This window comes from Capricornis sumatraensis, chromosome 8, assembly GCF_032405125.1.
Source record: "Capricornis sumatraensis isolate serow.1 chromosome 8, serow.2, whole genome shotgun sequence".
In the NCBI taxonomy this organism is placed as follows: domain Eukaryota; kingdom Metazoa; phylum Chordata; class Mammalia; order Artiodactyla; family Bovidae; genus Capricornis; species Capricornis sumatraensis.
The window spans coordinates 75,379,193-75,406,262 of record NC_091076.1 but is presented as its reverse complement, the minus strand read 5'-3'; the positions used below and the strand labels follow the sequence as shown (position 1 = coordinate 75,406,262).

The window sequence follows — 27,070 nt, the reverse complement described above, 5'->3', positions numbered from 1 at the left end:
CCTCGGTCTGGCCACTGCCACTGACTGGAGGCTGAGGGACCGGCCCGGGGTGCCCCTCCTCATCCCTCCTCCTCTTAACCCCCCACCCCTCACCCCCGCGGCCTCGGCAACCCCAGGAATCTCTCCATGCAGCGTCAGGTGTGTGGTTTAAGTGGCCCCAGGCCGGCCTGCGGCTGCGAGGACCTAGAGGCATCGTCCAGCCCAACTTCGCGGTACATCTGGGGAGTCCGAGACCCAGTGAGTGCTGTGCGGCCCGAGGTGGCCCAGCCGGCAGCAGGACCAGTAGCAGGCCTCCTGACCCCCAGCTTGGTGTCCCGCATCTTCGCGGTAGATTGAGATATCTGGCCAGAGCCCTCCCAAGCCACATCGCCAAGTCACTAGCGCAGGCGAAAAGACAACACTCGCGCCTGCGCAAAGCCTTCCGGAGTAAACGCCCCTTCGCAGCAGACCCCACCCCCCTTTGCCCTGGTAACGCGTTACCGGTTTCCATAGAGCCTGAGCTGTTTACGTCCCATTTCTGCTAAGGCCCAGAGCTCCCGCTGGAGTAAGGAGGCTCCCATCCCCAAGTTGTGAAGTAGTTCTTTGTGGCGCTGAGGTAAGTAAGCCTCGGCCCCACCCCACCAACTCTTAACTGAAGTCCATAGACCTATCCAATGCCTTGTGCCCATTGGAATCAGCCAAAATTTAGGTTTAATTTCGACCTCATTTAGCCCTAATTTCGATTTCTCTGGGAGCTGCTCAGACTTATCCAGAAATCTGGGGTTAAATGTTGAGCCCCACACTCAGACAAAATTGGCAGAGGCCATTGGATGGACTGGATTAGGAGACCCATGTTGTCAGAGAGGGCCCGAGGCCTGAGACTCAGCCTGGTCAAGATCTGACTTCAGTTCCAACCTTCAGAGATTCCGAAGTCTTTAAGGGCAGGCACTCGTATGTTTTGGATGAGGATGAGGCTTCCCGGGTGGCACTAGTGATGAAGAACCCACTTGCCAATGGAGAAGACATAGCTCGTGGGTTCGGGTTCAATCCCTGGATTGGGAAGATCCCCTAGAGGACAGCATATAACCCACTCCAGTATTCCTGCCTGGAGAATCCCATGGATAGAGGAGCCTGGTGGGCAGTTTAGCACACATGCACGTGGGTGGGGCAGATTTCAGCCCCGTCTGAGGAAGACAGGGCTCACAGTCAGAGCTGTGTGCAGATGCGTGTGTGTGTTAGTTGCTCAGTCGTGTCCGACTCCTTGCGACCCCATGGACTGCAGCCCGCCAGGCTCCTCTGTCCATGGGATTCTCCAGGCAAGAATACTGGAGTGGGTTGCCATGCCCTTCTCCAGGGGATCTTCCCAACCCAGGAATCGAACCGAGGTCTCCTGCTTTGCGGGTGGATTCTTTATCACCTGAGCCATCAGGGAAGCCCGCTGTGTGCAGAGGAGGAAGAGACATGCTCGTCTTTCTGTTGCTGCTGGCCTCTGCCTGCTACCTCTTACATGGGTTCCTCTTCTTGTTCTCTCCTGTTCTCTGTCCCGGGAAACTTTTGTCTCTGTTATCTGCTGAATAGGCTCAGTACCTAGTTGTCAGTTTACAGATGTCACATTTGCTCTTTTTGTTTTTAGAAAACACACCTGGATTCATCTGTTAAGCAATATCTACTAAAATAGAACAACTGCCCTATGAGCTAGCAATTCAAATGAGTTCTAAAAATGCATTCATGTGTTCACCAATATACACATTCTCTCTAAATGCGAACATTCATAGCATTTTCATAATAACCCCAAACCGAAAACTCAAATATCCATAAACAGTAAAAAAAGAGAGAGAGAGAGAGAGATAAATTGTGGTATAATGATATACTACACAGCAATGAGAATGAACAAACTACAACTATATGAACAATCCTGATAAATCTTACAAACATAATCCTGTTTATTAAGAAGTCAGATAAAAGAGTGTATAGGAAAAAAGAGTACTTAAGGATTCTATGTTAAGTTCAAAAATATCAAAACTAATGTATAGTGTAAAAATTGGGGCTGTGTGGGCCTGGGGTGAAGAATAGTGGCCAGAACAAGGCACAAGCTGTTAGTAATGTTTATTTCTTGGTCTGGGTGCTGGATATACTGAGTTTTTCATTTTGTGTACAGATTATGGTTTGTGCACTCTGTAGTATGAATGTCACACTTTAATAAAAACTGACATTAAAAACAAGACAACTTGCTTTCAGTGAATCTAAAAAAAAAAAAATCTACTTTTGAGCAGGACTTTGGAAAGTTCAAATGGCCAAACTACTACAACAGCCACCCAAGTTCTTGCGTGCAGAGTGGGAAATTGCTAACAAAAACCAGTACCACAGAGCAGAAGCCCAAAGGTCCCGGTCTGAACGCCTGGTAGCAGAAAGCCAGAGACTTGTGGATGAAATTGAAAAGACCACAAGAAAATCTCAAAGCGATGTGAATAAGAAACTAGGTAAGATAACACACTTGCTATGTTTGTAAACATGTTTGCATGATACTGTATTGTCATTAGCATTTCTTATTCAGGAATGCCAGTGTATTATCTTGAAATATTAGAGAGAAACATGTATTCTCCAGATTCTGTCTTTAAGTTCATTGCCTTAAGAGACAAGCTTTTGATGCTTTTGAACTGTGGTGTTAGAGAAGACTCGTAAGAGTCCCTTGGACTGCAAGATCAAACCAGTCAATCCCTAAAGAAATCAACCATGACTATTCATTGGAAGGGCTGATGCTGAAGCTGAAGCTCTAGTACTTTGGCCAGCTGATGAGGAGAGCTGACTCATTAGAAAAGACCCTGATGCTGGGAAAGACCGAAGGCAGGAGGAGAAGGGGATGACAGAGGACAAGAGGGTTGGATGGCATCACTGACTCAATGGACATGAGTTTGAGCAAGCTCCAGGAGATGGTGAAGGACAGGGAAGCCTGGTGTGCTGCAGTCCCTGGTGTTGCAAAGAGTCAGACACTACTCATCGACTGAACAACAGCAAGAGACATGGTAACCCAGTCTGATTTGCAGTCATCCATCAGTCATTCTTTTATTGACTTGATATATATATCTGTTGAGCATCTAAGGGCATCCATAGACTAAGCACTATGGATATTACAGGGATATCAGAGCCTCTGTTTTTAAGGGGCTCTCAGATTGAGGAGGAGAAAGATATAAAAATTGTTAATCAGAATATAACTAGATAGGTGCTGTGGGAAGGGGTACAGAAGTGAAGGTGGAGTAGACACTGGAGAGTTGGAAAAGACATCCTAAAGAGGAATATTTGTGCTGAATCTTTTTTTTATATTTATTAATTTTTATTTTTGGCTGTGCTGGGTCTTCATTGCTATGCTGTAGCTTTCTCTAGTTGCAGTGAGTAGGGGCAACTCTTTGTTGTGACGTGCAGACTTCTCATTATGATGGCTTCTCTTGTTGTGGAGCCCGGGCTCTAGGGTGCAGGCTCAGTAGTTGTGGCACATGGGCTTAGCTGCTCCAAAGCATATGGAATCTTCCCAGTCCAGGGATCGAACTCATGTCCCCTGCATTGGAAGGCAGATTCTTTACCACTGGACCAGCAGGGAAGTCCTAAGCTGAGTCTTAAAGAAAGAATAATCCTGTCTTGACAATCCCATTCCTATGAATACAATTTCAAAGCGGTGCCCAGGGACTTTTCAAACAATATACTTTCGTGTCTTTGACAAAATTAAAACTTATTTAAAACAGGGCGCCTTGAGGAATTAGAGTCAATAAGTGTAGAATGATCTTTGGATTACTTTGATGTTGAATATAAGAAGAAACAATGTTCTTTTTCCTTCCTTCCGTTCTAATAAACACAAAGATGTATAGATACCCCAAGTAGCACCATTCTGAGAAGGAAAGAAAGTATCTCGGTAGCTTCTCAATAGTCTTCTAGTTTCTAATCTAAGAGCTGCCTGCGCTGGGAACAGAGTCATCCTGGAGTGACTTCTCTGTGTGCTTCAGAGCAGAGACTTGAGGAAGTCAGGTTCTGGAAGAAGGAGTTAGATGACAAACTTGAGCAGCTGGTGTACGCAACTGAAGACCTACTCCTCTATCAGACCAGATTGGAGAAAGCCCTCGAGAGCTTTAAGGAGCCGTTGCGCATCACAGAGAAATGCTTGGAATACAGGTAGGAGGGATGGTTCCTCTAATGAATCTTCTGGGAAATGAAATGCTGCGTAGTAAAAACCAACTGTGCTTGGTGGTGGGTTAGAATGAAACCAATAAGCATGTGTTCTTTTAGAGGCTGAAATTATCTCAGCATACTCATGGTGCTGGGCAGGAGCAGGAGCACCGGACTTGGTTCATGTCTAAACTCTGCTCTTAATTAACCAGTATAAGTTAGGACTGGGTTTGGCTGTGGATATCAGAAAGGGACAAAATAACATTGACCTTTTTCCTCTCACATTTAAGGAATCTGGAGCTAGTTCGGGGTTGGCATAGTACGCCACAGTGTCAGGCTTCCAGGCCTTTGTAATCTTGTTGCTCCACTATCTGGTTGATCCCTGTGCTTGGTTTCACTCCCAAGGTTACCTCATGATACAAGATGGCAACTAGAGTGCCAGCCATTATGTCTGCATTCCAACAAGTAGGAATAATTAGGGTTTAGACTTAGCAGCAGCAGCAGCAGCAGCATTCACCGTTTCTACTTGCGTCTCATTGACCAGAGCTTAGTCACGTGGCCACCCCAACAGAAACTGGGAAATGGTGGTCTTTATTTTGGGCAGACAAAGCAGATACAGTTGCTAGAGGACAAGCCTGCTCCCATACACAGAGCACATGGGAGCAGTTCACAATCCAGAGAGCACTGTGCTAATGTACCTTTTTACTATAATTTCCCTCATGTAAGTACTATGAGCAGGATGCTCCTCTCTGCTTTGGGGTGATTCTGATTCACAGAGCTGATCCCCATAAATCTTCTGGAGCACCCTAGCAAGTCTTGTTGCTGCCAGCATAGCCCCCTCCAATCCAGTGCTTCGTCTACACTGGCTATTATGTGAACTTTCCCCAATGCAGATCTTTCCAGGTCACTCCCCGGCTTTCAAATCCCTTCATTACCACCCTATGCCCTAACACCTTCCAAATCAAATTCAAACTTCTTCGCTTCGTAAACGAGGTCCATGATGGTTGGGCCCCCAGTGAGCCCCTCCATCCGGTCCTGCATCTCATCCCCAACAGTGGGATGCACTTGGCGCATTGAGCTGCTTGCACTGTGGCTCTGTCCACTCTGTTCCTCCTCCTCAGAAAGCCCTGTTGCCTCAGTGAGCTTCACCAGGACCCTCGGCAGCAACCAGGCAGCAACTCAACCAGATTTAGAGAGGTGGTAAAGCAAAGGAAAGTGGCAGGTGCTCAAAGAAGCCAACATCCCGTTGGCTCAATTCCACACCTAAGGGTGATTAGGATGCAGATGCTGCTAAGTGGGTTGAGTACCTGCTACTCTGTGCCAGGTCCCATGCTGTCTGCTTTCATACCTCTTTTGTTCCTTGCCACAACCCTAGGAAGTACTGATAAGTATACCCATTTCACAGAAGAAGAAACCAAGGCACAGATAAATTATACAATGTGCCTGAGCCCACACAGCTGGTGAGTGATGGAGCCTTCCCCGAAGACAAGCACTATCAGGCAGGTGGAAAAGAACAAACTATCAGATGGTGACCGACCAGTTTTGGGAGGAAATGGTTAAAAGCATGTGTAATGCCCAATTCTGTGACACAGGATCTCTAACCTCTCTGAAACTCGGTTTCCTCACCTGTAATTGAAAGGTTAAATGAAAATGAATTTTCACATGAAAAGCTCAGTACAGTGCGTGTCTCATTGTAAGTGTTCAGTAATGGAGTACTATTTATTTTGACATTATTATTATTACTATTATTATACAGCATCTTTTACAATTCAACCCTTGTTAAAAAATAAGACTGGGCTCAAGGAAGAAAACCTATGTCTTTAAAGTTCTAAGTCAAAAGATAGTCTTTCCAATAAATAGGTAAGAAGGAAAAGCCTTCTGAGTTGATGGCGAAATTAAGGGAAAAAAGTCCAGCTGGCATTTTTCAGACCAAGTGACCAATCACTGATTCATTTTTCTTCTTTGTGTTTTGGATATTTTGAAGTCAAATAGACACCAACTAATGTATATCCCAGTGGCTCAGATGGTAAAGAATCCGCCTGCAATGCAGAAAACCCAGGTTCCCTGAGTTAGGAAGATTCCCCTGGAGAAGGGAATGGCTATCCACTCCAGGATCAGAGGAGCCTGGCAGGCTACAGTCTATGGGGTCACAAAGAGTTAGACATGTCTAAGGGACTAACACTTTCACTTTCAATGTACATCCCCTGTCACATTGTCCAGATGGATTGGGTTCAGCTGTCTTGATAGTTTTAAAAATCAGCAAGTTTTGAGTTGTCTCCCTCCATGCGTGGGATGACTGTCCACTTTTCTCCTGACCAGGGAGAAGCGGGTTGGCATTGACCTGGTCCATGATGAGGTGGAACAGGAGCTGATCAAGGAAGAGGAGATCATCCGGGGAGTAATGACCCTGCTGACCCGCACCCTGGAGGAGATATGCGAGCAAATCAGGTACTGCCCCCACATCTCCACTGGGCATATCTAGGAAAAGCTGTGCCCAGCAAGACCATGCTCCCCGGCACAGGAATAATGGGTTTTAAGATCCTACAAGCACTCTCCATGCCCCAAAGTGGCCAGGGAACACTCAGAATGAGACCTGAACAGCCTCTCATGCCTGACAGTTGTTCTCTGGTGGTGGGCTGGGATGTGGCAGAATTTCACCCCTGATTAGAAACTGGAGGACACTGGAGCCATTTCCTCCCCGGGCTGACCTCTCACAAACAGGATGCCACAGTGGTGACTCAGAAAAGGCCACAGTTGAAAGGAGGATTTCGAAGTCCAGGCCTGGATACGTTAATTGGTCACCAAGCGTTAATGGGGTGTGTGTGTGTCTGTGTGTGTGTGTGTGTTGAGTGGATGAGAGGGTGGGAGGAAGTGCCGCCGTGTTGCACTCGGCTAGCTTCGTTTTCCAGGGTCTCCCAAGAACCTGATGTAGCTGCCACTTGGGCATTCAAGAGGAAGAAACCCAGTTTACCTTCTCCCTTCAGGTTAAACCGCTCTGCCAAGTACAATCTTGAAAAGGATTTGAGGGACAAGTTTACAGCCATAACTATTGATGATATCTGCTTCTCACTCAACAACAACTCACCAAACATCAAGTATTCTGAGAACGTCGTGAGGGTTGAACCAAAGTGAGTGAGTCCCTGCTGGCCTGGCCACACTGTCCTTCTCCCCACTGTGTGATGCCCCATTGTTTCTTGGAGAGGCCAGCAGGACCTAGGACATCATCCTGACCTGAGGCTGGGAGCTAGGAAGAGGCAGGTTTTAGGCAAAGACAGGCGCTGAGCAGTGACTACCCTATGGGGCCCAGTGGTGCCCCAGTCCTCCAGGCTAGGCCCTACTTTAAGAAAGTCTGATGTAAAAACTATATGTATTTTTTGGCTGTACTTTGTGGGGTGCAGGATTTTAGTTCCCCAACCAGGGCTGGAACCCGTGCCCCCTGCAGTGGAAACATGGAGTCTTAATCACTGGACTACCAGGGAAGACCCTGAAATAAAATCTTAAAACCTCTCAAATTTATTCATTTACCTATTTGCATTTTTAACAACTAGAAGAATTTGAAAATGTATAAAGAGCAAGTTAATCGTTTCCCTGAGATAGCCAGTGTTTCCTGTATGTTCATACAAACATACATATACACTCATGTACACAAATAGTTTTGTTACAAAAATGAGATTATACTCTTTACCTTTTCTATAACATCTGATTTACATTTTTCAAGTAATATTACATCACAGGCCTAACTCATTCTAATTTTTAAAACATTCTTTTTGAAGTAAAACATACATACAGAAAACTGCACCAGAATTCCTTTTTTAAGGTAAATCATACATATAGAAAACTGCATAGGAATTTCCTGGTCCAGTGATTGGGATTCAGTGCTTTCATTACCCGGGCCCAGGTTCAGCCTCTCTTTTGGGAACTAGGATCCCACAAGCCAAAAAAAAAAACAAAAACAAAACAAAAACAAAAACAGAAAAGAAAGAAAATCGCGCAAATAATAATCAATTGTTGAATGAATTATCATCATTTTAGTTATCTTTTGCTGTTACCAAGTTACCCCCAAACTTAGCAGCTTTAAAACAAGTGTGTTATCTCCCAGCTTCTGTGGGTCAGGAGCCCAGGCATCACTCAGCTGGGCGCCTCTGGCTCACCTTTCTTCAGTTTGTAGTCAACCTGTCAACTGGGACTGTGGTCTCATCTGAAGGCTAGACATGGCAGCTGATCCAAGAGGAAGAAAACAGAGAAGGCATCCAAGAGAGAAGCCATAGTCTTCCTCTTTCAACCTCATATCAGACATGGCCTCTCATCACATCTATTCATGAGAAATGAGTTCATCACACAACTCAAGGGGAAGGCACTGTACAAAGGTGTGGACACCAGCAGACATGAGGGGTCATCAGGGGCCATCCCAGATGGCAAACAGTCTCCACATAACCACCAGCCAGGCCAAGAAGTAAAACGTTACCACCGACGCCAAAACCTCCACCCCGGCCCCTCTTGATCAGTGCCCCCTCTCTCCTCCCCCAAAAAGAACCACATTCCCGGCTTCTAATAGGTTTGTTCTGCCTGGTTCTGCATTTATTAAATAGCATCATATTTTGAATATTGTATATTTTGTCATATATGTAGTATATATAAGTATATGACAAAATATACAACATTCCATAATGTTGAATCTTCCAATTAACATTATTTTGAGATTCCTCAGTGCTATATAAAGCAATTCCTTGTCAAACTAGCAATTCTTTTATTTATAGCATTTCAGGATACACTCATGATTATCCTATTTTTTTCGGTAATCTGTGGGCTTCCCAGGTATCTCAATGGTAAAGAATCTGCCTACCAATGCAGGATAATGGGTTCGATCCCTGGTCTGGGAAGGTCCCCTGGAGAAGGAAATGGCAAGCCACTCCGGTATTCTTGCCTGGGAAAACCCACATGGACAGAGGAGCCTGGCAGGCTACAGTCCATGGGGTCACAAAGAGCTGGACACAATTTAGCAACTGAACACACACTCACATTATAATCTGTGATGACTATAATTTATTTTGATACCTACCTTGTCCCTACCTGTGTGATGTTGACCAGGTTACTCCATCTTTATGAACTTGTTTTCCACATCTTTCAAATGGGGGTATGAAAGCCACTTCACTAGGCCAGCATGAGGATTAAATGAGAGAGTGTCTGTAAAGTGCCAGCCCAGTACCTGGCAGAGAGTAAGTAGATTTCCCTAGAGTGCCAGCTATTGCCACTGACAGACCAGTGTTCACTCTGCCTAGAGATGGGGAAGTGTTCTAGGTGCTTCCATTGGTGGAGGGAGGCCTAACTTCCCACTGGTTTCCAGTCACTGGTCCCTCTCCCCACACCCCCACGCCAAGTCCAGATATGCTATGAATGAGTGCCTGGGTCCCGTTTCAGCTCCGTGAGTCTGGAAGACTGGCTAGACTTCTCCAACACCAACGTGGAGAAGGCTGACAAGCAGAGAAACAACTCCCTGATGCTGAAGGCCCTGGTGGACCGAATCCTGTCCCAGACGGCCAATGACCTGCGCAGGCAGTGTGATGTGGTGGACACCGCCTTCAAGAATGGGCTGAAGGAGACCAAGGACGCCAGGGACAAACTGGCTCTTCATCTGGACAAGGTGAGCTTCCTGGAGGGACTATGGATGAACTCGCTCAGAAGGTTTCACTCTGGAGACCTAGAATGGCCTTTAGGGCTTGTGATCCTGGGTGCTAAGGAGTAAATGTCATTCACCTCCTCCGTCTTAGCAGCAGGCTTTGGACTTTGGAGGACTGGAGAGGGTCTTGGCGCTGCTCTGGGCCTCCTTTGTCACTGATTGTTGCAAAGAACAGGCTATCTCCCTGCTTCAGGCCTTAGTTCCTCCTTTGTGGAGCATGGAGAGGCACTGTATGCTCTTAGATATTCTTTATGACTCTGAAGTTCTGTGCATGCACGTGCACGCGTGTGTAAGTTGCTCAGCCGTGTCCGACTCTTTGCAACCCCACGGACTATAGCCCACCAGGCTCCTCTGTCCATGGGATTCTCCAGGCAAGAATACTGGCGTGGGTTGCCGTGCCCTCCTCCAGGTGGTCTTCCCGACCGAAGGATCGAACCCGCATCTCTAATGTCACTTGCACTGGCAGGCGGGTTCTTTACGCTGCTGGGACTTCTGTGGTGATCCAGTGGCTAAGACTCTGTGCTCCCAAAGTAGGGGATGCAGGTTCAATCCCTGGTCAGGGAAACCAGATCCCAAGATCCCACATGTATCAACGAAGACCTGGTGCAGCAAAATAAACTTTTTTTTTTTAATGGCTGCTGCTACTAATAATAGTAACAACAACAACAATAATAGTAACGATGATAAACATAGCCAAATATAGTCAAGAGGCTTCCTAGTGGAGTAAGAACTTAGTCCAGGCCTCAAAAGATGGATCTGAGATAGGAAGGCAGAAGTTGGAAGGATCCTCTGTAAGGAAAAAGGCAAGAGGCTGGTCTTTGCAGAGGCCTGTGAGAAGCCCTGTCCTACCAGAGGAGATCCCTGCAGGAGCTGGGGGCTGTGGGGCTGAGGCCTTGGAAGCCACATCTAAAATGAGCACCTGGGACTTCCCTGGTGGTCCAGTGGCTAAGACTCTGCACTCCCAATGCAGAGGGCCCGGGTTCCATCCCTGGTCAATGAACTAGATGCTGCCACAATTAAGAGTTCATGTGCCACAACTAAAGATCCCACATGCTGCAACTAAGATCCAGCACAGCCCAGTGAAAATGAAATAAAAGTGAAAAGTAATAACTAGCTTTTTAAAAAAGGGTCTGGGCAGGCCGGAATGATGGACTAGAACAACTCAGGTGAGGTTCCCTGCCCTCATCTGGAGATAGGGACCTAGCTCTATGACAGAAGTCTCCACCTGCTTATCGTCTGGTCAGAAGCCTCCGTGGTCACGAGGAGACTTGACAAACTGAGGAGGCGACCTTCAAATTAAAGGGTAGGGTGGCCCCCATTTTTATTTCAGTGACACAATTATTTCCTTATTGAACAAAATGTATTTTAACTCCAGCTATACTTAGAATTTAGTATGAGAATGTTTAATCTAACCCAGGGCTTCAGTTACCTTAATGAGTCAGCAACATTTTTCTATAAAGGGTCAGAGGGTAAATATTTTTGTTTTTGTGGACCAAGATGCAAGATCAAGGATATTACATAGATATTAATATAAGAAAACAAATTTCCACAAATTCTTTATTGGTAAAATTAAAAGTATAAATAATTATAACTGGGTGTTGTTTTTACAGGTCTTCTGGTGAGAAGAAGGGGATTGATTCTTTTGGGGGGAAGAAAACAATTGCTTTGGTGGGGTTCAAAGTTAGTATTTTCTACCAAAACTATTGCAGAGGTTCACCTGTTAATGCTGACCTGTAATGAGATTTTGTATATTTCATCTTTGAAAGCAACCATTCATTCGGATAGGCACTGCCATAGACATAGCCACCTATAAGCATATGATTTTAATTGAACACGCTCACTGCTTGGAAGACCTTTATAGAATCCTGTTAAATTGTTCTCCTGGTACAGTATTTGCCTTTTAGTACCTCATTACATATCAGATTAATCACTCCCAGTCGAAGGGTAGTTAGAAGTTCTTAACTGCACAGTTAAGTGAATTTTGAAGTATGGAAATTTCCTTTGCATGTGCTTTGATGTCCAAAAAAAAAATTTCCAGAACTTGGAAGAATACTTCTTTGGCAAATGTGTGGGGGAATGGAGGTCTTACTTCATGTTTTAACTTTTGGCAGCACAAGAAGCAAAGAAAGCAACTTGATTCTACTTGTGACGCAAATCATGTCAGTTGTTGAAATGACTTTATCGCAGCCAGTATATGAAAGGGCTGTCTTGCCTTGCGATTTTAGGTTGACTCACTTAGAAATATTTTTAAGTGTGCAGCAAAAGTGAACTTCCAAAGCCACTCCATGTTTGATAACAGAGGTTGTTCTTGCTCAGAAAAATTTTAATCTTGGCCCCAAGCTAAAATAAACCACAAGAACATTTCACCACTGCTAAACCATTTTACTGCTGAGTAGTATGACAAGTGAGGATAACCAACTTCTATTTCTGACAAAAATGCACAGAAATGAAGACAGTCAAGTCCACGGAAGCCAGTCCAAGTGAACTTCATGGTTCACTGTTGACGTTATTGGTTCGATAACACATGATAGATCCACATCTCTTCTGCAAAGCACTTTCTAATGAATAAACCAGCCACAGTCCTTAAAACGCTTACATTTCCACGAGCTCTGTAAAAATGCTCAGCTAAGCCTTTTTGTGCTCAACATATTTCCAGAGCATCATCAGCTCTAACACTTAGTAGATTCCACTTCAGGTTGTACTGAGTTCCTGTTTTCTTAACTTTTTGAAAACATCCTCACCTATAATTATTTCATGCAGTCATTCATAGAGGCTAATTCTTTATTTACTTCAAACTCAGCGTTGACTCCTTCAATAAACGACATTGAACAGGATCAGAACACCCGCCAACTCACGAAGAGCAGAAGAAAACCTTCCAAACTCATGTGCTTTGTGTGCTTTTAATTAACTATAGTTGTTCCTTGTGTCCATAACTCTTCGAGCAACTATCCTTGCAGACTAACAGTCTTAAAAATAATTTATATTCCCTGGACACTCTTTCTCAGCTGCTGCAATCAAACGTGATTTAATTAGCTCACCATCAAGTAAATGGCTTTCCTTACTTGGCTAACACATGAGCCGCTTAGAATCTTATTGTGATAGAAGCCTCATTTTCCTTTGTGTGAAGAAATTCTGCAGTGATGAGATACTGTTTTATATTTCCAGTTTTTCTGATCATTGCTCTCCTGTGTGTTGGGAATGTTGTGGTGAATGCTTAGTCTGGTACCGTTGATGTTGAGTGTATTCTTTCAGTACGGTTGTTGTGTCCTTGCATAATAAACACAGTGCTTTGCTCTCCAATGGATGGGCAAAACCTGCACTTCACTCTGCCTTACAAGTGCAACCCACAAAGCCCACTTTTCTTGTATTAACATGATGGACATACACTGATAATAAAAAATAAAGTAAGATGCCACAGTATGATGATACATGTAGCATTTGGAAAGCTGTCAAGTTATTACCATGTCTTTGGGATTCACAGTCTGGACAGAAGCACAAAACAGTGAGAGCATAATGTATATCCTCTGTTGTAACTTCTTAACTCTGCTGCTATAGTTCAAAAGCAGCCATTATCAATGAATGATCATCACTTAAATTGATGATGAGTCCATGAGGTTATTTTACTATCACTTTCATGTACGTTTAGAAATTCCCATGATGCAAAGTTTAAAAAGAAAAAACAAGGAAGAAATAAAATCTTAAACTAGTTAAATATTAATCTAAAAACCCAAGTACCTTTGAAGGCATCTTTTGTTGGCACAAAGCCACCATCAAAGAAATTAACAAAACTCAGATTAAACTGCTTACTCCTTTAGTGGGCAGAACTGGTCCTAGTGGGTGGATTGGTAAGGAAGCAGGCAGAGGCAGCTTTCATGGTCCAAAAGTACAGGATATGTAAGAGACACAGGTTCAGTCTCTGGGTGGGGAAGAGCCCCTGGCAGAGGACACAGAAACCCGCTCCAGTATTCTTGCCTGGAGAATCCCATGGACAGAGGAGCCTGGCGGGCTGTAGTTCATAGGGTTGCAAAGGGTCAGACACAACTGGAGCGACTTAGCACACACACACCGAGGTACATGGGCAGTCTCCAGCCTTTGCTGGGGGCCTTCCCCAGGAAATCCACATATTTGAGAAGGAGATGAGGCAACAATGGCCATCCGTATCCATTCCATGCTTGAGATTCTAAGGCTGGGTGACTTACCTTACCTCCCAGCAGTCACTGCTCTAGGGAAAAGAGATCAGGCCGATTCAGGTGGCCTGCGTGGGTAGATAATCCGAGGTCCCCTCTTCCTAACTCCCTAAGAGCGTCTGCTGTCGAGTTTTGAGGAACACAGCCTGGCCTCACCTACTCTAACCCTTTTTGTAAGGTCATGGAAGAGATCGCCTCCCAGGAGAAAAACATTGTGGTTCTTGAAAAAGCCATCCTCGACCAAGAAGGGCCTGCCAAGGTGGCTCACACACGCCTGGAGACCAGAACACACCGGCCTAATGTGGAGCTGTGTCGAGATGTTGCACAGTACAGGCTGATCAAGGAGGTCGGCGAGATCACCCACAATGTTGCAAGGTAAGCAAAGAGCTCCTAGAGGAGGGCACGGCAACCTACACCAGTATTCTTGCCTGGAGAATCCCATGGACAGAGGAGCCTAACAGACTACAGTCCCTAGGGTCGCAGAGAGTCAGACACAACTGAAGCGACTTAACCACTCAGGCAAAGGGCTACTGGGGCTCCATTTAAACCTGGACTGTGAGGACTTCCCTGGTGGTCCAATGGCTAAAAATCTGCCTTCCAGTGCAGGGGACAAGGGTTCGATCCCTGTTCGGGGGGCTAAGATCCCACATGCTACAGGGAAACTAAGCCCATGAACCGCAACTACTGAGCCTGAGCATTCTAGAGCCTAAAGCCTTCTCACTCTAGAGCCCACACATAGCAAGGAAGACCTGACACACACACACAAAACCCTGAACTGTGAGCAGGGCTAGGCAATGTCATCATGGGTGAAGCCAGCTGGGCATAAGGACCTTTGCCCTTTGCATCTATCATGTTTAGGGGTTCCTTTCTAGAGGAACCTACTCCAACCAACTGCTGCCATGCAGGGCACGGACCCAACGTTGACATTTTTCTAAAGGCCAAATCCAGATGTTTAGGTAACTTCTAGTTCTAACTGTCGGAAGTTCACAGGTTTGTCTGCTTGTGAATCTGGTCCAGGGCCACCGATTGGAAATTTCTGTCTTAAAGAGGAGAGCGGAAGCAGACACATCAATTTGAGTCCAGCACCTAATAGACGAATACACTTTTCCCCCTGAAGCAGTGACAGGAAGCCATTCATTGTTCCCTCACATTCTTCCTCCTCTTCTAGACTGAAGGAAACACTGGCCCAAGCTCAAGCAGAGTTGAAAGGCCTGAATCGCAGGCAGCTGGCCCTGCAGGAGGAGATCCAGATCAAGGAGAACACCATCTACATCGACGAGGTGCTGTGTATGCCCATGAGAAAGTCCATCCCGCCTCGGGACGGGGATGACCACGGGGAGTGGGCCGGGGGCTCCCATCCCGAGGCTGTCTGCTGAATGGAGAATTCTCATTATGCGGTTTCTCATTAAACCATGTCCTAAAACAGGAGCACAGAACTCTCCTTCCAGATCGGCAGAACTTCCATGCAGCCCACCCAAAACTCTCAGCTGGGTACCAGGCCTGCTCAGGGCCTCAGGTCTGGCTCTATTCTGCTGCCAGTGGCGGTGCTGTGGTTGTTCAAGGGTTAAATTCTGTGACGTAGGCTCTTCTTATACTATCACAGAACTTCAGGCCTGGGGGAAGGGTCCGAGGCATCTTAGTTCTGATTTATATCAGTTGAGGAGCTGGGCTGGCTCGCCTGTTCAGACCATGCCCGTCTTACCCAGGAGAAGGTGAATATTTCTCCTGGCTCTCAAGATTCCTTTTCCCTGGAAAATAAGATGGTGATTGCTGACTGAGGTCCCTGGTTGGTCCGCAGGATGCACGTTCAGGTCACACAGAACTGAGAGGAGAGGGGAGTGGCGCGGCCCTGGGTCAGGAGTCCCCTTCAGACTCACCGGCACCTGTGGACGTCTCTCTGGGCCTCTTCCTCCAGGTGGCTCAGTGGTTAAGAATCTGCCTTCCAATGCAGGAGACAAGGGTTCAATCCCTGGTCAAGGAACTAAGATTCCCATATGCTGAGGGGCAACTAAGCCCGAGCTCAGTTGAAACTGAGATCAGCTGATAGGCTAGGACCTGAGACCCTCTAGTGGAATGCTTGCACCTGGACAAGCATCTCCCCAAGCAACAGAATACAAAGAAACTAGAAGGCCCCAGACCAACTGCCATTCCTGAGGTGCTGGGAACAAAAGCGTGATCCTTGCACAGGGGCACCACCGAGTGGCCTGGGCAGACCCTCTGAGTCGCCCCTCTGACCCAGCCCACAGACCTGCCCCTGTTGTTAGCCCATTTAAGGAACTAGCTCCTGCACGCCCCCTCAGGGAGGAGCAAGGACACCTGGGGCTTGTTTTCACTCCCTGCTTCCGCAGTTCGAGCCAGAATCCCGGTGAAGCCTTGCCTGAATATCTTGTCTGGCTCCTTATTGATTTCTCTCAGTTAAAGAGTCCAAGAACCTGTGTCAGTAACAAAATGAAGAGGAAGGCTAGGATCCAAGGGGCCCTTCTGCTCTTAGGAAGTTAGGGGTTGAGGAGTGGGTGAGCCAGGTGGCTGCTTTCTGGGCTCATGGTCTTACCAACTCGGGTCCTTGGGCTCTTTAGTCAATAGAAATTGATGAAGATCTAATGAGAAATTCAAGCAAGGCTTATTGGGATTTGTGCTGTGGCACAAGGCAGCAAAAACAAGTCCCAGGTGCTCTTGCCTTCCTCGAGCAAGGGTGAGCTGGTTTCAGCTAGAGGGCGCTAGGCAGGTGTTCAGATCCCAGGAAACTAGTCTCAAGATTGTCAGTCTGGGAAGGAGGGAGAGAAGTAAAGAGGTAAGCTTTTCCAGCAGGCCTTTCTGAAGGCGCACAGTTACCTAACTGACCTAACAAGACCAGGGTTCTTGACCTTCCCCAATCAATCCCCAGTGGCTCAGCTGGTAAACAACCCGCCTGCCAATGCAGGAGTAGGTGCAAAGAGACGTGGGTTCAATCCCTGGGTAAGGAAGATCCCCTGGAGAAGGAAATGGCAGCCCACTCCAGGTTTCTTGCCTGGGAAATCCCATCGACAGAGGAGCCTAGCGGCTCACAGTCCATGGAGTCACAAGGAGTTGGATAGGACTGAGCACGCATACACAGCAATCAATAGAAATTGACCCCAGAGGCCAAACAAGAAATTCAGGCAAGGCCTTATTGGGGTCTCTGCTGCAGCAGGGGGAGCGAAGACAAACAAGCTCGCTTCCAAAGGTGGAGGGGACAGCAAACTGTTCCTCATGTGGGGTGAGGGTAGGGGTGTGCCCAGGGTGGGCTGGAGGGGTTGCTCAGGCGTTTTGCCAACCCCTTAGGAGGTGATGTGTGCAGTGGAAATGTTCAGTATCCTGCTTTTGCTCCAGGCTCTTTAAAAGTGGCAGTTGGGTTTGGGTTTCCTTTTTCTGGTCTCTTTTTATCTTTTGTCCAGAATTTGTCCCAGCTGCACATGCACACTGTTATTTTTAGTCCCATATAGTTTCTTTGTATCTTGTTGCTCCAGAAGAGGCGTGTCCAGGTGCAAGCACTGAAGCAAAGGATCCCAGGTCCCAGTCTGTCCCAGCACCGCCACATGAAAAGTGTTTCTGGCTTTTATTTTCTCTGATGAATGTGAATAGAGTGTGAGTTTGCTGTTGGTTTTCTGACTAGTTAGTAATCATCTGTAGTATTGTTAATGCTCACGTAACAGTAAAAGAAAAAAAATTACGTTCTTACCACAGATTCAAATCAGTGGCTAAGGGTTTGTGTTCCGGAGCCACACAGATGTCAGCTCAAGGTCTCCAAGTATACCTGCCTCCCAGGGCCCATGGGAGATTGGGTGAGATAATCCTTGGGCAGGGGCTTCATACAGAGCCTGTCCCGGGAGAAGTAGGCAGAGAAGGGACGGAGTCCAGGCAGTCTGGGAGCTCTGGGGCTTGATGGCTGCTTTGGATATACGGAACGGGGTAGGGGGCGGGGGGAAGGAGCCGAGGATGGCTCTCTGGTTTCTGGCGTGAGTAGCAGGGTGAATCCTGGCACCTTCTGCTGAGAGGGAATGTGGGAGGAGGAGGGTGGGGGTGGGAGAGGGAAGGTGATGAGTTCACACGTTGAGAATGAGGAACTTGTGGTCGAGAGAAAAGTCCAGCTGTGGCCGGAAGCTGGGAGACACCTGGAGAAAGGTGGTGGTGGTGGATACCAAGGAAGGCATCAGAGCTGGAAGAGCTCAAAGAAGTGGTCCGGGCCGGAGCCCCAGCAAACCCCTGCACTTCCCAGTTCAGTGAAGAACCAGGCCAACAAGGAGACCTCTTATAGAACATCTGAGGGGCTGAAGGAAGCCAGGAAAGCATAGCATCACGGATGCTAAAGTGGGAGAAATAGAATGTTTCAAGGTGGTCAGTGGGTCAAACACTCCAGGGTCAGCTAAGAAAGGAAAAGCGTCATCCAGATTTGGCAATTAGGCAACCACCAATAACACTTTGCCAAAGGTAATTTCAACAGGATATTGGAGAAAGAAGTCAAGAAGTGTAGATGCTGAGTTTTCAAAGATGCTTATCTCAGAATGTGCTGAGAAAAGAAAATTGGGATTTCCCTGGTGATCCAGTGGTTGGGACTGCTTGCTTCCCCTGCAGGGGGCATGGGTTCGATTCCTGATCAGGGAACTAAGATCCCATAAGCTGAATGGTGCAACTTTAAAGAAAAAAAAAAAAGTTTTAAAATCACTGTTAACCACTGTTCTCTGCTGGTATATATTCTGCCTCAAGGACCAAGAAGCTGAGAGGTGGGACAGAAATAAGGAAGCCTACAGTCAACATCGTAAGATGCCATGTTAATCTCTCTCATCTTGGCCCATGTCCTTGAAAAATCAGCATGTCCTGGAAGTCATAAACCCTGCAGCCGCGAATGCAGACTTTGAAAAGTGTCTAGTCCAACTCAGTCATTGTGCATCCAGGAAAGCTGAAGCCCAGGAAGGAAGGGACAGAGTGCTAGACCCAAATAATGAACTCCCATCCATGCCTACGGTTGTGTTTACCTTTACACATAAATTACATCATTACGTAATTATCACGGAGCACCAGATACTGGCCTCGTTTGAGCCTCGTTGAACTGTGGCCTCCGCATGTTCTGAAAATCCCAGAAGCAGCCAATGTCTTTATGAACTATTTATTTCTCATTGCATTCCTTAAATCATGATTGGCACTGAAGTGGACCATCTCAGTTAGGTACGAAGCCTCATTAATGGAGGGAGTTAAGTGTCTCTCCAATTTATTGAGAGAATTAAAATTAAGGAAAGGATGGCATTACATCAACAGAGAGGTTAGCCCATCAGTTACAAGCCAAATCAAGGAGCATTTGTTTCTCAAGCAGGGCACGCACCCTGTCCTCTTTCAGTCTACCGATACCATAGTAAAATCCTCTGTATTTGAGGCCTTGCGGTCTATTATTTTATGAGCAGCATAGGGTGAAACATGCTAGGTCTCTGAGAGCTAAGTCCTTGGCAGAGGTAAATCACTCTGTCTGAAAATTTCCTTATGTTTCTCAGAACCTTCTGGGGAAATCTCAAAGGTTTAGCTACTGGGTGGTGTTGTCATTGTTCGTCGCTAAGTCGTGTGTGACTCTTTGCGACCCCATGAATACCAGGCTTTCCTGTCCTTCACTATCTCCAAGACCTTGCTCAAACTCATGTCCATTGAGTCAATGATACTACCATCCAACCATCTCATCCTTTGTCGCCCCCTTCTCCTGCCCCCAAACTTTCCCAGCGTCAGGGTCTTTTCCAACAAGTCAACTCTTTTCATCAGGTGGCCAAAGTATTGGAGCTTCAGCATCAGCCCTTCCAAGGAATATTCTGGGTTAATTTCCTTTAGAATTGACTGGTTTGATCTCCTTGCTGTCCGAGGGACTCTCAAGAGTCTCCTCTAGCACCACAATTCGAAAGCATCAACTCTTTGGCGCTCAGCCTTCTTTATGGTCCAACTCTAACAATCCATACATGGCTGCTGGAAAAACCATGGCTTTGATTATATGGTTCATCTGGAACCACCGTATTTACACCACCCAGCCCATTTGGGTGGGTCAGGAGTGAGCCCTGCTCCCCTGAGGAATTTGCACTTGGCACTGGGAGATTTCAGTTCCATCGGGCTGCTCTCTCGAATAGAGACAATGTAGGCTTTGGAGGGTGAGTGACAGCTGCTGTCTCTCACATGGATGGGAAACAGCCAGTTTACAATGAGAGGGAAAACAGAAGCTGCTGCACCAAGAGAAAGAAGAGAGGGCTCCCCGCAGCACTCCCACACTTGGCTCCAGGCAGTTTCAGCTAGTACAGGGTTTTAGTTTCTCTCTGTGTGCGTCTCTCTCAACTGTTAACCCCAGAAAATATAGCCTTGACTATATTACCAGCAGGGTGGGTTGAGGAAAGATCTGCTTGCTCCCCTCCTAGAGTGAGAGAGAGACGGGGGAGGCAGTCACTTGATATTATTAGGCTGTCATATAAAAGGGCTACGGCGGTTTGGCCACTAAGTTGTGACCGACTCTTGAGGCCCCGTGGACTGTAGCCCGCCAGGTTCCTCTGCCCATGGGATTCTCCAGGCGAGAACACTGGAGGGGATTGCCATTTCCTTCTCCAGGGGATCTTCCCAACCCAGGGATTGGACCCAGGTCTCCAGCACTGCAGGGAGTCTCCTGCTTTGCGGTAGATTCTTTATGCTATAGATGCCCTTGTGTTGTGTTTTGGCCTCTATGGTGTTGACTTCACAGCAGGCTGGGATCTGTTAGCTCGAAAGCTACCACTCCCATCCAGCCTGGAGCCAGACTCAAATTTATACACACTCAGGTGCTTTAGATATAACCCTAATCATATTTTCAAGCCCCTTAGCACCTGCCTGATTTACACACCCTGTAAAACTGCACCCAACATCTACCGGCCATAGGTAAGACAAACCCCAGAGCTGTAAAAGGCCCCAACGCCACTGCTGCTCTCCGGAATTCTCTGATCCAGGGACTCATCTAGACATGTAAACACCCTCTCATAGTCCCTTCTCCCTGGGGAAGCCCCTTGCCCTCTTCCTTTCCAGGGGGCGGCCCCAGGAGGGCTCCCACTGTGGGGAGCCTGCCCTGACTGCAAGCCCGTCCTGGAGTCACTCTCATACAGCTCGTTGTGTGCTACTACCATCTAGTGGTCCTGGGTTTTTTCCTCGATCACACACATCCACACATCATGGGGGTGAGGAGGAATAATTCTCCAGTAGAAAAAATCTGGGTGCCGTTAGGAAGAAGCAGTAGAGAGAGAAGGCAGTCTAACACTTGACAGACCCACTACCGGAAGTAACATCAAAGATGAATGAGGCTCTCAGCAGCAGAAGACTGGCACCCACAGGCAACTGGAACACTTTACAGAGATTAAAGCAGTTTAATCTAGTTAATTACAGAACTAGATGCTGCCAGGAAGGGGACAACAGAGGTGCTTCCTGACTCAGGCCTTCTGATTAGAAATATTCAGAAAAGACACTGACCACGTAATGACTTCTTACTGGAGCTGAAGTTCCCCAATTCGATTTCTGGCTCTAAGACGAACTTTTCCTCTATGGAAAGGGGCACACAAGTGGGCTAGGCTCACCCATTCTAATATTGCCTCCTCTGGGGGGCCCAGTGGTAAAGAATCCATCTGACGATGCAGGAGACGCAGGACACGCAGGTTTGATCCCTGGGTCGGGAAGATCCCCTGGAGTAGGAAATGACAACCCACTCCAGTATTCTTGCCCGGAGGATCCCATGGACAGAGGAGCCGGGGGCTGCAGTCCACGGGTCACAGAGGGGGATGTGACGGGGCACATGCACACTGTCTATTGAGGCTGTTCCCGACTTGCTCAAAAGCCCTTTCTGGTGCTATCTGCAGCTAGAATCACTTGGGCTGATTTTTTTAATTTTTTAAATACCAATACTCTGATTATATCACAGTCATTTTGCAAGGAAAAGCCAATTCTTTCCCCCCTACCATACTTCATTGCCTCCAAGTTCATAATTAGAGTCGAATCTCAGTATGTCCCAGGGTCCAATTATAAGGTCATGGATGGGTGAGTATGCACACTCACAGCAGATCTGAGCCAGAGATGGTAAGCAGGAAAGTCAGCTAGAGGGGACTGGAAAAAAGCTGGCTGTTGGGCCCATATCCTTCCTTGCCCCTTTTGTAGGAGCAGCCAGGAGTGCTGGAGGACAACCCACCTTTGGCTGTTTGCAGGCTCCTCACTGCCCGCCCTCAGCGGAAGAGGCACCCAGTGAGTGCCTGATAAATGCACCTATCAGTAGAGGAAGCAGTTCTCAAATCTGACCACCCATTAGACTCTACTAGGGAGCTTTTTTTTGAAGAATCTCTTAAAATTCTTGTTCATTTAGCCAGGTTCCGTCTGCACTGGGTTTTTGTTGCCGCGTGCAGGCTTTCCCTAGCTCCGGCCAGCTGGGGCTGCACTCTGGTTGCAGTGCTCAGGCTTCTCGTTGAGGCGGCTTTTGTCGCAAGAGCTCTAGGCGCACAGGCTTCAGGGCTTCAGTAGTAGCGGCTCGCGGGCCGGAGAGCATGCAGGCTTCAGTGGTTTTGACACTCAGGCCTAGTTGCTCCACGGCATGTGGGATCTTCCCAAAACAGGAAGGGAACCGCAGTCCCCATCATTGCAAGGTGGACATGCAACCACTGGACCACCAGGAAAGCCCACCTGGGGAGCCTGAAAAACTATCCTGATGACGAGCTCACTTCCAGGGATGCTGACTGGGGACGGGAAGGGATTGCACATTGGTATATATATTTCTTTTAATCACTGGACATTTTTCCAGTTGCAGAAATCCCTGAACTAGATCTCACCACTGCAGAGTACTCCCCATGTGACCACACCACTCACTCTCCTGATAATGGATGTGTGAGCTTTCAAATATGGGACTGTTCCAATTCGTGCACTTATGAACATTCTAGTACGTGACTGTTGGGCACATATCTAGCAAAGGGAATTTCTGGAGACTGGACCCTGTTTAAATGCTGAGAAGGAACCCGTAGAGAAGATGTGAAACTACAGGAGAGAAGGGGTCAGTGAGAGAGTGAGCTCTCGGGGGAAGCAAGAGGCAGCAAGTGGGAGGGCTCGGGGCCAGAACCAGAGGCAGACATCGGCTTTTCGACTGGAGCCATGTGAAGGTGGGTTTGTAGTTGGGGGTTGATATGGGGGGTGGGGGCTGTCTTTGTGTGTCAGCTTTGATTTGTTATGTGAAGAAGGACAGGTAGTCTGCTGAGAATGTATGGCAGATGGTTTGGGGTTTGAGGCCCTCGTAGTAGAGCGTGGTTAGGAGAGAGATGACTGGGAAAGGAATGAGACTGTAGCACTCTCTGGAGTTACAGATTTGCCAGAAAACAGCTCCTTAACGTGAACCCCAGAGTGAAGGAGTCTGGGACACCTGGTTTCCAGACAGGGGCTCCCCAAGAGGTCTATGGCGCCATCTGCTGGACAAGATGTTCATGACAGGCCCAGAGAGGTATTGATACCTTCACCACCCAAGTTGCTTCCCCAAATACGGAAGCCCAGATCCCTGGAGTGGCCTCAGGCTGAGCCTTGACCCCAGACAGAGACCAGACACCCCCCCATACTGGAACCTAGTCACATGCTGAGCCCTGATCCAAGTCAATGTACTGCCGTCCTCTTTCTCCCCTGTCCCTAGATTAGAGCCTGAACAGGAGAGATTTAGAGGCTGTACCCCCTAAAGGGGGGTTTCCCCGGTGGCTCAGCTGGTAAAGAATCTACCTGCAATGCAGGAAGCCTGGGGTCAATCCCTGGGTCAAGAAGATCCCCTGGAGAAGGGAACAGCTACCCAGTCCGGTATTCTCTGGCCTGGAGAATTCCATGGACTGTATAGTCCATGAGGTCACAGAGTCGGACATGACTGAGTGACTTTCACTTTCTTTCCTCCTAAAGGGAGGGGCCCACAGATGTCCTGGGTCTCAGGGCCTGTGGCCCCAGGACCAGGCACCTCCTCCGCTGCATCCCCTAAACCAGGTCCCCTGCCACGAGAGCCCCTCAGGCCCTGTGCCTTAATGGGGCGGGTTCACGCACAGCCTCCCTGGCCCCGTGCCCTGCCCAGACCTGTTCTAGATTCCACACCACCCTTCCCCAGGGCTCCTCCACCTCCCACCCACCAGCCCGGACAGAGCCTCCTGAGACTCAGCCTGGAAGACTGGCAGGCAGGAGGGCAGGCACCGTGGAACCATGGAACCCGAAGCAGGGCCTGTGCTCTACCAGAAGCTGCAGGTCTGGGAGCCGAGCTTGGAGTCCGAGGAGGAAGAGGAGGAGATTTCGGAGCAGCTCATTCCAGATGCCTCCAGGCCCCACGGCTCCTCTGGGTGAGTCAGGGAGGGGTCTGGGCACCCAGTGACTCAGGCCTGAGGCTGGCAAGTCCCTCCCTCCAGAGCCTCTAAGGAGGGCCAGCCCCAGGAACCTTCTGGTTGAAGGCAGGGACCACCCCCCCCAGCTTCAGCCCCAGGCCTGGCCAGTGCCAGGCAATCCAAGGTCTGTGCGACCGAAGGGACATTTGTACTAAGTCAGCCCCGCCAGCTACTCTGCCAAAGGCTCCCAGCCCCCACCCCCTGGTGCAGGAGGCACCTGCTGGGCAGGTTGGTTCTGCCTACACCTGGCCGGGCCCGGCTCCTGGAGCCTGCCAAGCCCCGCTCAGGCATCCCTCCGGACTGGCTGGACCCTACCTGTGCAGCCCCCTCTTCTCCAGAGACCCTCCCCAAGCTCCTTCCCATCTCCATGTCTCCATTCACAAGACTGTGTCTTCTGCCAGGAGACCCTTTCTCCTTGGCAAACTTCTCCTCCTCCTGCAAGCATGACCAAACCTTTTGGGAATTAGTCCCTGGGTTCTCCAGGGGTTCGTGGATGTCCTCCTGCCTGGCCCTGGCTTAGGACATCGCTCTCTGCAGGAACAAGGCTGGCCATCTGCCCGGGGCCTGGGCCCAACTGGTGGCTGCCCTGCTGTTGCTGGCCGTTGGCTTCTCCCTGGCCGTGAGGCAGCTCTGCAGCAGTGGTGCCTCTCCGGGAGCCTTGGGCTCTGGGGCCACTCCAGCCAGCAGGCACTCCCACAGGCCTGGCATGTACCACCACGGCGCCATCATCAGCCCAGCAGGTCAGTGCTAGGAGTAGCTCAGGGGAAGAAGGGGGCGGGGTTACTGGTCCCAGCTCCCCACCTCAAGACAGTCCCCTCTCTCACTGCAGCTGAGTGCTCCCGCCTGGGTCGAGAGCTGTTTGTTGCCGGGGGCAACATCGTGGATGCTGGAGTTGGAGCAGCCCTGTGTCTGGCAGTGGTCCATCCTCACGCCACAGGGCTAGGTCAGTAACCCACAACCCCAGACAGCGACCCCAACCCTGGGCCTCAGCAGTGACCTGGAACTCGGGCAGTCAGCAGCCCTGACCTCAGGGCTGGCTGGTGAGCAGGACCTAGGACTTGGGCATAGCCCCACCCCTAGGCTATGACCTTTGATCCCAGATCAGTGTGATCTTGACCCCAGGCCTGGTTATTGATCCCCGTCTCCAGGCCTGGTCAGTAACCACTAACCCCAGACTAAGTCATTGACCCTTCACCTGGGACTACCGAGTGCCCCTGACCCCTGTGTGACCCCTTTGTCTCCTCCCAGGTGCCATGTACTGGGGCCTCTTGCACAATAGCTCCTCGGGTAACTCCACTGCCTTGACATCGGGCCCAGCCCAGACCCTGGCCCCCGGCCTGGGGCTGCCCTCGGCTCTACCCGCCCTGCACACGCTGCACTCTCACTTCGGCCGCCTGCCCTGGCCACACCTGCTGGTGGGCCCCATCTCACTGGCTCAAAAGGGCTTTCTGGTGGACACATCCCTGGCCAGCGCCCTGGCAGCCCAGGACACCAAGGGCCTCTGTCCACTACTTTGCCATGCTAACGGGACACCCCTGGGCCCCGGGACCCGAGTCACCAACACCAAGCTGGCAGCTGTGCTCCACAAGGCCTCACTGGCCCCCACCCCAGACCTCTCCGGGGATGCCCTGCTGAGTCTGCTGGCCGAAGACCTGGGGTTGGAGGGCCCCTCAGTCGGGCCCAGGCCCACCTTGGAGCCAGCCCTGCAGCTACCTGTGCCCCAGGGCATCCTGTTCACCACCCCCAGCCCCTCAGCTGGCCCAGAACTGCTGGAGCTGCTGGAAGCATCTCTACAGTCCGCAGGGCCCAGCCCTGCACCCTGCCCAGCACTCCTGCAAGCTGCTGCAGCCCCCAGGAGCAGTGTCCTGGCCACCGTGGACAGCGGCGGCTCCGTCCTCCTTCTCACCTCCTCGCTCAACAGCTCCTTTGGCTCTGGACACCTGTCCCCAAGCACCGGGGTTCTACTCAGCAACCTGGTGGCTGAGTCTGCAGCTGGCACCTGGGCCTGTCCCCTCATCTTTCGTGGCATCTCAGATGACACAGAGGTCGATGTGTTGGGGCTGGTGGCTTCAGGGACCCCTGCAGCTGCCACAGTCATGACTCACGCTCTGCTCAGCCACCTGGCCAGGCCCCAAACCCCAGACCAGCAAGGACCAACAGAGAGCCCCAGAGCTTGTGGCCAGGGGACCCTGCTCCAGGTGGCAGCCCACACAGAGCACGCCCATGTCTCCAGTGTCCCCAGTGGCTGCTGCCCCTTCCAGGGGTTTTAAGGTGGGGCAGTGTCTGGCAAGGGTGGACAGGAGTAGGGGGTCTCAGGGGTCTGCCCCATGGAGGCAGGGGCAGAGAGCCCAGCAGCAATGGTGTGCATAAAGAGCATGCGTCCATTATGTGCCCAACGCTGGCTCACTTCTGGCCTGATCTGTTGTCTGGACTTGAGTTCGGCTCTTTCTTTAGCTAAAGAATCTGAGGATAATGAGGAAAGAACACCAGGAACCTGGGGACAGCCTTGAGTTCAGATCCAGCTCTGGGAAGCACAGATGGAAGAAAGCCATACCCCTGCCGAGGCTCTGGGCAGAGCAGGCAGATCCTGGGGGCATGCTGGAACCTCCATGCTCCCCTCCAGGCCACACTCCACTGATCTCCCTCAACCAGGCTGGAAACAAAATAAAGATCAAGTCTCCTGGATGCCATGTGCTACT

The 27,070-nt window shown here is 49.1% G+C and overlaps 2 protein-coding genes across 2 annotated transcripts; both read left to right on the top strand.

The window, feature by feature from the left end:
• The first annotated feature begins 2,269 nt into the window (after positions 1-2,269).
• Positions 2,270-15,374, top strand: TEKT1 (tektin 1). Its single transcript, XM_068979106.1, has 7 exons — positions 2,270-2,459; positions 3,975-4,140; positions 6,454-6,582; positions 7,119-7,262; positions 9,553-9,775; positions 14,177-14,373; positions 15,167-15,374. The coding sequence occupies exons 1-7, from the start codon at positions 2,270-2,272 to the stop codon at positions 15,372-15,374; spliced, it is 1,257 nt and encodes a 418-aa protein (XP_068835207.1).
• Positions 15,375-24,195: 8,821 nt separating this feature from the next.
• On the top strand, positions 24,196-26,641 carry GGT6 (gamma-glutamyltransferase 6). The gene is made up of 4 exons (XM_068978994.1): positions 24,196-24,329; positions 24,909-25,111; positions 25,201-25,314; positions 25,620-26,641. The coding sequence occupies exons 1-4, from the start codon at positions 24,196-24,198 to the stop codon at positions 26,639-26,641; spliced, it is 1,473 nt and encodes a 490-aa protein (XP_068835095.1).
• Positions 26,642-27,070: the final 429 nt, after the last annotated feature.

Coding starts and splice junctions, on each gene's coding strand:
- TEKT1 (XM_068979106.1), top strand. CDS start 2,270: ATGGCCAAACTACTACAACAGCCACCCAAGTTCTTGCGTGCAGAGTGG. Junction 9,776..14,176: donor TGGCTCTTCATCTGGACAAG/GTGAGCTTCCTG, acceptor CCTTTTTGTAAG/GTCATGGAAGAGATCGCCTC. Junction 14,374..15,166: donor ATCACCCACAATGTTGCAAG/GTAAGCAAAGAG, acceptor CTCCTCTTCTAG/ACTGAAGGAAACACTGGCCC.
- GGT6 (XM_068978994.1), top strand. CDS start 24,196: ATGGAACCCGAAGCAGGGCCTGTGCTCTACCAGAAGCTGCAGGTCTGG. Junction 24,330..24,908: donor AGGCCCCACGGCTCCTCTGG/GTGAGTCAGGGA, acceptor CGCTCTCTGCAG/GAACAAGGCTGGCCATCTGC. Junction 25,112..25,200: donor CGCCATCATCAGCCCAGCAG/GTCAGTGCTAGG, acceptor CTCTCACTGCAG/CTGAGTGCTCCCGCCTGGGT.